General features: G+C 43.6%; 1 protein-coding gene across 4 annotated transcripts in view; it reads left to right on the top strand.

Annotated features, from left to right (window-relative positions):
• KIF13B (kinesin family member 13B) overlaps positions 1-12,576 on the top strand; it is a 121,843-nt gene that overhangs the window by 98,430 nt on the left and 10,837 nt on the right. For all 4 annotated transcript variants that reach the window (XM_084203598.1, XM_084203599.1, XM_084203597.1 and 1 more), the window contains 2 exons: positions 4,722-4,839; positions 5,253-5,386. In XM_084203598.1, coding sequence (XP_084059724.1) covers positions 4,722-4,839; positions 5,253-5,386 — 252 coding nt within the window. The remainder of the gene's footprint in view (positions 1-4,721; positions 4,840-5,252; positions 5,387-12,576) is intronic.

The following is a 12,576-nucleotide window of genomic DNA, read 5'->3' as shown; positions in this document are numbered from 1 at the left end:
TGGCAATGAAAACATGGATGGGTGGTCACATCCTCCTGAAGAGCTGGAAAAGTTCTTCTCCAGGACTGGAGCAGAGGTGTGGGATTGGCACATTTTGGGAAAAAAACACCTTAAAGAGTATCCCAGGGTGCTGAGAGCACAGAGAGATTCCAGGGAGCAGGATGACTCACACTGAGCTGTGCATTCCTGGGAATTTTTAGTTTCTGAATTTACTTCAGAAGAGTTTTATGGACTTTCATACTGTCAGCAGGACAGAAAAAGGCAGTTTTTACTCCTGTTGTCACTGCAGATGTAGTATGGGGAGAGTGAGATGAGTTTAATTTCTCCTTGCACATCAAGTGATGCAGGAGTATTGAGTGTCTTAGTTTTGATATCAGATACAGGGGGTGAATTCTCATGTTCAAGGAGGTTTTTGTTGGAAAAATTTATTTTAATTTAATTCCATTTAATTCAGAATTTAAAAATTGAGTTGACTAAACTGGATGAGTCAGAGGCACAATGAGTGGAAGGCCCCTCTGAGGTGTTTTACAGATCAGACTAAATCACATATTGATGAAAAAGATCATGAGTTGCTCTTAAAACACCTCTGACAAGAACCATTTTGTCTTGGACAGTTGTCCTTCCTTTCCCAAAGGCCCAGTATTTGTAGCTCAAAATCCAAGACAAGATGGAGCCATTCAACCTTCAGGTTTTTCTGGAAACCAGAGGGGTTTTTTTTCAGCAAATTGATACCATGTAGATTGAACTTGAATAATCCTGCTGTTCATGAGAACAAGTGCCTTTTGTCCCAGCTGTGTGTCCCAGCTGTTTGCTTGTGTTCCAGTGCTCCATGGTTACCTTTTCCTAAGCCTTTTCTGAACTGCTGAAATAATAAAACACAAGAATTATTCATTTCTCTTACCCAGTGGCTGCATTTTAATGGTCTGTCAACTTCAAGGAAAGATTTGTCAGGTAAAGCCTCAGATGACTTAGGTAGTGATCATCCCTACCTGCCCTAAAGGTTTTGTGCATGAAATAAATCCCCTGGGGCTTTTCATGGAGGATGTGTGAAAGAAGGGAAGGCAGAGGAGAAGAAGGAGAAGGTTTTATAAAAATAAACCACTTTATAAACAGTTCTGAATTAAAACACATCAAGGGACGTGCATTCTTCTGGTGGCTACTTGGATTTGTTAAATTAAATCACTTGACCTCTGTTTGGTCACTTGGCAGAGAGCAAATATATTCATGAAGTGATGAATCCTCTGGGCAAATGATTTATAAATTTCCTCTCTTTCTCTCACCACCCTTCTTGAGAGAGAAAAGATTCACAGCACTTAAAACATAATAAGAAGAATAGATTTAAAACTCGTAGTGGTGCATGCACAAAGCAACACAGGAGAGTGACATCCTGGGTGACATCCAGATGGGAAACTTGGGAACTTCATCAAGTTAATGTAGTAAATAATTATTTTTATTTTTATTTTTATTTTAGTGAGATTGACATGGGTTGTCTTTCAGTCCAGCTTAGTAAAATCATTCATGAATTACCTTTTCCCTCTGCAGAGTAGTTGACACTTCCAGTTGTCTCCAGTATTTTCTTTTCCAAATGCTTCTCCACCTGTTGCCCTGATTAACCTAATTTTGAGGGTTTGTTGTCATCTCAGAGTTGAGGCTCCCAAATCTGACCTTCAGGCTAAAACTCTGATCTCTGCACTCTCTCCAAAGCAAGTGTAATTCAAAAACCCAACATGCCTTAAGTAAACAACCACACAAATCCTTTTCTCATTCCTATTCTCAGGACCTTCATTTTATTTCTCCTGGCAAAATACTTAAAATTACTTAGAAAATGTGGTCATCTGTAGTATCAAGGCTGAAGCAAAATTTCTGAAAGATCCTACCAAAAAAAGCCTTTTCCCACAGAAAAAGTCACCAAATGCTGCCATTCCTTCTGTGCAGGATGAATATTCTGAAAGGGTTCTGCTGGTTCTTACCTACTCCCATTTTTTCAGCATTCCCCAGACAGGGCTAGAAAGTCAAGATATTGCTTGAAACCATTTTACTCTTGGAGCAGTCAGTGAAGGGCACTTCTGACTCAACAGATCATGACTCAGAAAATTATTTAGTTGCTCTTTACCTGCACTGAGTCCCTGTTCTAGTAAGCTACCACACTCTTGAGTATTTGTAATGTTCTTTCTGTTTCTTCTTTTTCTGTGGCCTTCAAGAAGCACTTGGGCTTGGCTCAAGATGTGGCACCTTGATCCATTTGTCTTTAAGTGGATCACTGTCTCAAGATCCAAGAGGATCACTAATTGAGCTTTATATTCTCCAAAAATGCAGCTTTCAGACTCTTTTCACTCTTCCACAGCTCTTTTTTCTAATCCAGTGCCAGCATCAACCAGGCTGATGGCAGACTAGGCCAGGAGGCAACAAAACCAATATTTCAAGATTATTTTGAGCCTTGTGCTATTTGGTTTGAGTCTTCTGGTTTTTATTAATCTCTGCACGTGATGAGGCAACCTGAGAGAAATCTGCACTGACAGAAACACGAAAGCCAAAAAAAAAAAAATTAAAAATGAGAGTTTGGGGATGAGGAACAGGAAAGAAATATTTTGTGGGATTTTTCCAGCCTCAGACATGACTCTTGGATGTGTGTAAGACAGAAATGAGTTGCAGGTCAAAGATGATGCTGGAATTGGAGGCTTAAGGCATGGGCAGAGCAGGAAGCTTCCAAGAAGAGTTTAAACACCAAAAGCAGCAGACCAACAAACCCCTGCTGCTCCCAGCCTGGCCTCCATCAGCTTCACTTCCAGGATGCCTCAGTGACCTCAGACACCCTTCAGTTATCCCAGATTTGTCTTCCCAGCTGCAGCACTGGCTGTGCCTGGAGCAGGAGGGCTGAGGACAGGTCCTGCTCTGCCCAAGTGTGGTTACTTGCTATTCAGAGCAGGAGCAGCTTCCCTGGGACTGACTTATAGATCCAAATGGAAATGATTCTTGCCCTGGGCTGCTCACTGTGACCTTCAACCCAGTGGAGAAATCTATTCCTCCTATCCTGCCTTATTTATTATTTGTGAAACATTCATGACTTCAAGTTCCAGTTAAGATTAGTTTGGCTGCCTGTCATTATTTTTATGTTCAAGGTCAGATTAATTCCTTGCATCCAACAGTGGGGAGCTACTTGAAAAAGCACATTTTTCCCCTCTTCCTCCAGGAAATAATACACTAAACTTATGGTCTAGGATGCAGCAGGTCCTTCTGTCCCTTGTAACTCCTGCACCTTTTTACTGTGAAAGTATTTCTCTTCCTGTTTCAAAACACAAGCAAAATTCAGGTGTACAGGAAAATCCAGATTTTGCACCAACCATAGAAAAACTCTTCACCAAAAAAATAAATGGGATTAGACTTCAGTTTTTATCAGGGATTAGACTTCAGGGGTTTTTTTTTGGCTGCCCCATCCTGTCCTTGCAACCCCTGATTGTGGAAAGGTGAAGCTTTGCAAGCTCGTCCTGAGAACATTTCGCCACCTGAACAGGACAACACTTTCCCACAAGACCCTGAGACTTCTTGAAGAGTCTGAGCCTGAACTTTTTTGACCCATAGGCTCATAAATGGGTATTGAGTTGCCTTCAGGTCTCCTATAAACTAGAGAAATGAGAAGGAGCTGCTTTGGCAGTTTGATTTTGCATCTGTGGTTCCCTCAGGTGTTTTCAGGATGACCCCATGGAATTTTGGTTTCCCTTCCAGCTCTGCACACTCAGTTTGATGAAGCAAAACCAAGCCCTGTCCTGCATCCACATGAAGCTTCCAGCAGAGCCACACCCTGGCCAGTCACTTGCAGTAATCATTGCAGACAAATTTATAAATTATTTTACCTAGCAAGATGAGAGAATTAATAAAAAAAATGGATTTGGACACAGATTCTTGACACTCACATGCTGCTGTGAAACAGTGGCCTGGGGTTTCTCTCTGTTAGCCAAGAGGCTTTGTCACTGAGCCAGTTTCTGGCTGTGAGTTTGAGAGGAAAGTTCCAAAACCACAGTGGACCTTTGTAAAAGCAAGAGAAATCAGCCCTGGTGTGCAGAATGGTGTGTGGGATCCATGGGAAAACCCAACCAGAGAACCCCAGGATCTTGGGAGGGCAAAGGAGCTGCTCTTCTCTCTGTCACTGTTTCTTCCTCATCTGCACCAGGCTCTTGTTTGATCTTCAAAACCCTAACCTGTCCTCATCTTTTTTGTCTTTCTATCCACAGCTTGGATATTCCAACTTTCTCTTTCCCAGAAAACTTTGTAGTGCCACAGTTGCTTCCTCTTGATCTGTTTAACTCCTCCTCTCTCTGACTCCAGGCACAAACATCCAACCTTTAGTATTTCTTGTCTTGTTTCAAGCTCTGTCCTCACCCTTTTTATTGGCACTGCTTCCACTTCTCCTCAGTAGTTACATAAAATATTCAGGATTTTTGGGCAGACAGCACCATATCATTTTCACCTGGTTGTAACATACTCAGCTTCCACAACACAGCACCACAAGTGAGTGAAATATTCCAGCTATGAGGTCTAGAAATAAACTTTTTCTGTGCCTTTTTGCTGAGGGCTGGGTCTGCCAACTCAAACACCTCTGGGGAAGGGTCTTTCCTCAGCTCTGGCACTCTGAGCTTGCAGAGGGGCTGTGCAGGGTGTGTCAGGGTTGCTGTGCTCTTGCTGTTGTGCTAATTTGGAAAAACACCTTTTTTTTTCCCCTCTAGGGTCGATGGGAGAGTCAGCAAGATGTGTCCCAAGGTGCCACAAACTCCAGTAGAGGCATTAGTCCATCTCGTACCTCCCTGCCAGGCTCTGGGCAGCAGAACCACTCCCCTGATCCAGGTAAGGCTCTTCTTCAGCTCACAAAACTCCCCTGATCCAGGTAAGGCTCTTCTTCAGCTCACAAAACTCCCCTGATCCAGGTAAGGCTCTTCTTCAGCTCACAAAACTCCCCTGATCCAGGTAAGGCTCTTCTTCAGCTCACAAAACTCCCCTGATCCAGGTAAGGCTCTTCTTCAGCTCACAAAACTCCCCTAATCCAGGTACAGCTCAGGGAACTTCCTAAATGTGGGATGAAGTCACTGCAGCTCCTGTGTCACTAAAAATCAGAGAATGCTTCCCCTTGGCTAATTCCGTGACCAGAGAAGTCATCTTGGACTAAAAAGAAGTTTTAAAATATTTTTTATAGAGGGTTTTTTCCCCCTTCCTCCAAAGAATTATTCTTTTCATGTGTGAATATTTTGTTTTCCCAACAGGTATTGGTAGCCTGGCTGCTTCCTACCTGAATCCTGTCAAGTCCTTCGTGCCTCAGATGCCAAAGCTGCTGAAGTCCCTGTTCCCTGTCAGAGATGAGAAGAAGGGCAGGCAGAGCTCTCCCCTTGCACAGCAGGTGAGCCATTAAATCACCCACAGAATCCAATATTGGTGAGTGCTGCTGGGCTTGCTGGCAGAGAGATGTTCTGTAAAAGTTGTTGCAGAGCAAACCAAGCTTTTAGGCACAGCAAAGCCTCGTGATCCATTTCCCCTCCATCCTGTCCAGGGCTAGTGGAGCTGCTGGAACTTATTGACACACACTCAGCCCACTTGGCTTTTTACAAGTGCCAGCTCCACTCCCAGGGTGATTTATGGGCCTCCCACTCGCAGCAACAATGGTAAAATTTATGAAGGGCACTTAGTGTTGTTTGTGTATTGCCAGGAGGAAAATGTAATTCTATTTTTAATTCCTTATTTCATATCCCCACCCCTCTTCCCCAGCTCCTGTCACCTCTCACCATCTTTCCCTGTGTACCTGGGGCAGTTGCTTTTGTTCATTCTTATCTCTTCCACATGTCAGGGAAGCATTTGATTTCCTTTTTTGCCTTTTGGATGTTGCCTGCAAAGCTCCCATCTGCTCCAGATGTGGCTCCTGTGCTCTGAGCAGAAGTTGAGGCACGGTCAAGCTGACTGGAAAAACACTTTTGTCTTTAAAAAAACACCAGCTGAAATAGAGAATCCCATCATAAATGATATAATCTGCTTTATTTGTGAGGCTGTAGGAATATTTCCCTCTAGAGTAAATTTGAAGGCTTAACAAACTGTTTTGAGGATGAATTTGGAGCCAGATCTCATGTGAAAGGTTTTGGGATTCCTTTCTGTCCATGCTGGCTCTGCTCTCACCCTCTTCCCTTGCCTGGAGTTCTGGAAGCTCATCACTTACTAACTCAGACTTTTCTTCACCTCTTGCCATGCAGGCAAACATTTTAAAGAATATCTTCCCCCAAACAAACCCTAAAATCCCTGATCAACTCCTTTTATTTGTGGATGAATCCAGGTCCTTTGTTTGCTACCACTAAACTTGCTGTTACAAGAACATCCCAGGAAGTTGTTTTGGCATAACAGAAATACAGCAAAATATTAAATAGATAGAGCAAAAATAAGTCTACTAACACTTAATATTTTTAAAAGAAATTTCTGGCACATGTAGCACAAATAAGAACCAGGCAGTTTTAAAATACTCTTAGCTTGATTGGGGATTCATTTTACATTTTAATCTCAGCTTTTGCTTGGTGCTGAGGCTGGAATTGTACAAACCCCCTCATCTATGAACTGTAGAGAATTAAAATGAAGGTGGTGACTTTCTTTAAAGGTATTTGGGTATGGAAAGATGCAAATAGGTGCTCTTACAATTGCAGTGAGAGCCTTTCACACCTTCTTGAATCCTCAGTGAATCAGTGAGAGCTGAGAGGAGAAACGAGGCCTAATTTCCTGCCTCTAGTCTAACCACCTGTTCCCACTCCTTCCCTGTTCAAGATCAGTCGTGGATGATTTGTCTAGAAATCAAGTTTTAAACAACAGAGACATCACTTTTATGAGATTTTAGTTTATGTTATGGATTACTATGGAAAGTCAACCAGGTCATGATCTCAACAATTTTTAATAAGAGGGGAAGTGCTATTAATGCTTTGTTTTTTTAAAAAAATAAAGAGGAGTAGGTGATGCTTCAGTGCTTGCACTGGAGAGCAGCCCAGGGTTTCCATGACCAGTGGGTCTGTGTAATGTAATGAAATGTTGGAATTATTCTGTACTTTCAAGTTTTGCAGTGGAACAAATCAGCTCTGTTGCAAATGCACCTCCCTGGTTTGAGAGGTTTTACAAATTCCTTGCAGCTCTGTCCATAGGGAAATGGGGCTTCTTCACTGCTGTCAGCAATCCCAGGGAATTATGGAATTTCCTGAGGTGGAGAGATCCACAGGGATCATGGATCCAACCCCTGGCCCTGCACAGGCACCCCAACAATCCCATCCTGTCCCTGAGAGCATTGTCCAAACTCTCCTGGAGCTCTGGCAGCTTTGGGAATGTCACCATTCCCTGGGGAGCTCTTCCAGTGCCCCAGCACCCTCTGGGGAGAAAACCTTTCTTTTCCTAATCCCACCCTGAGGAAAGTTGCACAGAAGAAAGAAAAAAACCCAGAAGGAATTGCCCCAGAATCAGCTCCAGCTTCTTCTGTGCAGCACAAAAATGAAGAGGTCAAGTCTGGCTTTTGAAGATCATCAATATCCCATCCCATAATCTCCAGTGCTGCTTCTTTCTAATGGCCAGAGGATGCAGATGTGGGCAGATGTGAGCTGGGGGTGGTGATGGATGGCTGAGGGACATGGGGGGCTCAGGGGGTCACTCCAGGCAGGTAGCCAGGAACTCCTGTGGAGCTGGAGAAACTGTGCCACGGAGGGGACACCAAAATTTATCTCTGATAATTTTTCTGAAATCTTTCTGAGCCTCAGGGAATACAGAACAGCACCTCTAGGGGCTGTGGGAGAAGGAAATTTCAGTGCAGGGGACATAAATGAACATGCAAGGTGGGAGAAAAACCTGTAAGAGGGAGGCAAAGCCTAAAGGACTTTTTTGGCTTTAATTGCAAAGGAATCTGATCCTGAACTGGGAACTGCCGGAGTTTTGTTGCTGTAAACAACAATTTGGGAGAGCAAGGTTCAGGAATAGAAATGGCAAAGGAGATGGAAGGATCTGAGTCATCCTTTCCTGGGCTGGGAGCTGAGATTGGGGGAGATTCAGGTTGGATTTTGGGAAAAGGTTCTTCCCCCAGGGGGTGTTTGGGCACTGAAGAGTCTCCCCAGGGAATGGTGACATTCCCAAGGCTGCCAGAGCTCCAGGAGGGTTTGGACAGTGCTCTCAGGGGTGCACAGGGTGGGATGGTTGGGGTGTCTGTGCAGGGCCAAGGTTGGATCAATAATCCTGGTGGGTCCCTTCCAGCTGAGGATATTCCATGATTCCATGCAAAGCAAATTTCAAAGGAGCAGGACTGAACCTTTTTCCAGGTTTGGAGCTGAAGTTAAGGTCACTGTGACTATTCCAGATGAGTGTGGTCCCAAATCTCTGATCCTGTGCTGGTAAAAAAGGTGATCAGTCCTGATCAGTAATTATAAAAATTCCACTTAAAAAATTATTTTAGCAGCTTTTTTATTTCAGCCCTGCCCATTGCTTGGAGCGACATCAACATTAAAGTGGGCAAACACAAAATTACCTTTACAGAGTGATCTCCCCTTGCTTAGAGTGGTTGCTTGTGCTTCAAAAACAACCAAAAAAAAAAAGGCAGAGCCATCCCAGTCAAGGTGGTGGCAGTGAACAAAATTGCTGTCTTTGACCTTCTGCTGCAAGTTTAGTAACTAATCTGGAGAATAATGAACCGCAATTAATGAAATCTGCTCTCGTATTCAAGTGTGTTTCTCAGACAGCACATAAAATAATTGAAAGAACTTCCTGCTCTCTAATTAGTTAGATTGAATTAATTTGGCATAATAGGATTCTTTATGTAACTTGCAGAATGGCTTCCGATGAAGCTGTTTATGTACCTAAAAGATTGGGTTCTGATGAAGCTGTTTATATACTTTAAAGTTAGAAAAGGCCTCTTTTCTCCTTTATCTGGTGCCTTTAAATTAATTGCTAGTAGTCTGTAAATAAATTAAAAAAAAAAAAAGAACCAACAATTTAAAGCTTTCTTGATGGCTGGAATTGCTTTTTATTTTCCCAGCCTATTCTTGAAAAAGCTGAGAACCACAGAGTGGTTTGGTGCCTTCTGACCCTCCCTGCTGATGGGGAGAAGCTTAAAATCCTTGTGTAAAATATGCAGGTGGGGGGAGAAGCAGAGTTTCATCCGTCTGTGCTTAATTATATTATGTAGGAATTGAAACTCCTCTTTTTTATTCACGTGCTGAGGCTTTCCCAGGGTGCACCAAGCAGAATTCCTGTTCTTTCCCCTTGTGACCCCGTGGCTCTCCAGGAACTGCCTGTGTAATCACATTTCAGGGCATCACTGGGTGCTGACATCAAAAATGGACACATAAAATTCCAGTTTCTGGGTTTTTGGCATTGCTGTGGCAGAAGGAAATTCCTGTGGCCAATTTGGGGAGTGGATTTTGGTCACCTTCCTATCCAAGACTCTTTTTTGGATGCTCAGATGTCTTTTTGTTAGCACGTGGCTTGAGAGAGAGATCTTGAGTCACCGATTTATTTAAAATAAAAGTTAAAAAAAAAAAGGATCAACTCTTCAAATTTCTATATAATTCATTTTTGCTTTATGGTGTAGCCACATGGAGAGGACAGCTGTCACTTCTTTCCCTTTCACCTTCTGATGCAGACATGGAAATTAATCTTAAAAAACTAATGAAATGCAGTTAATGAAAGGCTTTCTAAATAGACAAAACCCTTTTCTCGCAGTCCATTAAAAAAATAACAGTTTCATGGATGGGCCTGGTGCACAGTATAATTGCTAGAACTGACATTCCTTAATCAAATGTAAATAATGTGGCCTCAGAGAACCTTCTTTAACATCTTGAAGGCTTTCTTTTTCCTTCAGAATTTCAAGTGAAAAATCATTTGGATGCTGCAGTCAGCAGAGCTCCACAGCAGAGCTCGTGTGGCTCCTTGTGACTCAGTTGTTGGTGTTTTGATTTCTCTCTGAGCTCGGTTTTCCCTGTCATCCTCAAATACAAATAGTTTTTGATGAGAATGAGTGTGGAAAACTGGCTTTGGAAGTTTCAAACCATTCGAATTTCTTTGTAAACTAACTTTAAAATGGGTATGAATTACTCTTTTCATCTGCCAGGACCTAGAAACAAAGTAATTGAGCTGCATAGGAAATGGTGTGGTTAATTTTGTATAAATTGTACCAGAAGTGGGGAATTCTGATGTCTTACTACAGGCTGAGACATTTCACATAGGCACTGTGGAATAAGAGGGTGTTGTTTGGGTTAATATTTAAATACAGAGTGTGTTTAGAGAAGAAAATGAGCAAACACCAAAAAAAACACCAACAAATGAACTTGCACTGGATTTCAGATCTCCTTGTGGAACGTGGGAGACCTTTTATTTGAGTGATTAATGACTTTGCAATCAATTTAAAAATCATTTTCAAGAGGAATATTGTTGGGGAAGGGGGGTACCTTTTAAAAGTGGAATCTTTTCTTTTGGGCTGTGTCCTTGGGAATTTGGAATTCTCCCTGCATTCCCATGCACACCTTATGGAAGTATTTTATCCTGAGTGCTCCAAACTGATTTAAATCTCTCTTTAATGATTTGAAATCTCTGTTCTGCTGCAGAAGTAGCTGCTGTTAAATAGTGATGGGACCATAACACTGTCAGTGGGAGGGTCCTTGGGCTCAGCCACTCCTGTCTGGGGATGGGAAAGCAAAAAGAAGAGTGGAAGTTCGGGATCAAATCCCTTTAGGATTGAATCAAACTTGGCTAAGCCATTCCTGGCATTCACAGGGCAATTGTTGGCTGCACTGGCCTGATTTGTTCTCTTAAATGCCACTGAACTTTCTGCATATTGGGTGTTAATGCTGAGGGATTTTCATCCAAGTGACACCAAATCAAAGGCTTTGCACTGAAGGCATCAGTCACTGCTGCCAGAGGCATTTCACAAAGTGGTTAATGACACAGAAATACCAAATGTGTTTTGCTGAGCTCTTTGAAGAGGTGGCCATTATACAGATGTGGAATATATGGGATAAAAAATGTTCATTCAGGATTAATGTTGGTGCCTCTGTGACTGGGCAGAGACACACAGATGCTTTTCCTCTTCAAGCTCACCAGTGTGGCAGGCTGGGCTCTCTTTTGGTCACCTCAGAGAGTGTGCAAAGTGACCTCTCAGTGAGCAGAAAATGTCCAAAAAAAAAAAATATCTGAGACTGATAGAACCACCATGGAATCCTGGAATGGTTTGGATAGCAAGGGACCCTAAAGCTCACCCAGTTCCACCCTTCTGCCATGGGCAGGGACACATTCCACCCTCCCAGGCTGCTCCAAACCCTGTCCAAGCTGCCCTTGGACACTGCCAGGGATCCAGAGACAGCCACAGCTTCTCTGGGCACCCTGTGCCAGGGCCTCCCCACCCTCCCAGGGAACAATTCCTTCCCAATATCCCACCCAAATCTCCACTTCTTTAGTTTGAAGCCATTCCCTGTGTCCTGTCCCTCCATCCCTTGTCCCCAGTCCCTCTCCAGCTCTCCTGGGGCCCCTTTAGGCTCTGGAAGGGGCTCTGAGCTCTCCCTGGATCCTTCTCTTCTCCAGGTGAGCACCCCCAGCTCTCCCAGCCTGGCTCCAGAGGGGCTCCAGCCCTTGGAGCATCTCTGTGCCCTCCTCTGGACTTGGTCCAGCAGCTCCACACCCTCCTGCTGCTGGCCCCAGGGCAGGGGCAGCTCTGCAGGTGGGGTCTCACCTGAGAGGGGCAGAACAGAACCCCCCCCTCCCCTGCTGCCCAAATTGTGGGACCATCCCAGCCCTTGGGGGGTGTCTGGGGTGTGAGTGCACCCACCTGGGGCATGTCCAGCTTTTAATATCCTCCTCATCTCCCTGCACAGAGCAGCAGCTCTTGGGAGAAGACAATCAAAGATGCTTTAAAGTGAAAAGCTTTCATGTTCTCCCTCGCTCTGTGTTTTGTCAGCTTGGCTGAAGAAATTCTGCCAGGATCCATCACCGTAAGAGGCTCGTGGATAAATAGATACATCAAGTTTAGCAGCCACTGCCTACAAACATTTAATGATAGAATTTGGCTCTGGATGCAGAAATATTTTTCATCCAGCAGTGTCTTCCCAGATAGTCCCAGCACTTTGTTTTCAGGGTTTGGTGCCCCCTCCCCAAGGAATGTGACTGCATTTCATCCCACAGGTCTGGTGTGGTGCCCTCTGAGGAGGTTCCTGCCCTGCTGCTTCTTGTCTGCACCCTCCTCAGAATTCCTTTTTTCTCCCTGTTTTCCTAAACCTTGCTTGGCAAATTTTCTGTAGTTTGGAGATCTGTCACCCTTTCAGGAGGAGAACTTGATGAGGAGTGATTAAAGCCTGATGGTTTTCTTTCTTTTGCTGTGTGATGCCAACTGGATTTTTAGATTTTGGTGGATTTGCAGTTTGTAAGACTGGAGGTTTTGGAGAGATAAAAAAACCCAAACAAACATTTTATTTGTTTGTTTTAAAGGGAGAAAAGGGAATCAAAGGAACTGATTTAAGTGCTTTAAATGCTTCTCCCTGTTCCAATTCTGAGTGCTTGTTTCTGGATAATAAGGCTGGCCAAATTTTATAAAACCTGAAC

The sequence above is a fragment of the Fringilla coelebs genome, assembly GCF_963513975.1.
Source record: "Fringilla coelebs genome assembly, chromosome: 3".
In the NCBI taxonomy this organism is placed as follows: domain Eukaryota; kingdom Metazoa; phylum Chordata; class Aves; order Passeriformes; family Fringillidae; genus Fringilla; species Fringilla coelebs.
The sequence above is the reverse complement of the archived record's forward strand: the minus strand, read 5'-3'. Positions and strand labels throughout refer to the sequence as shown.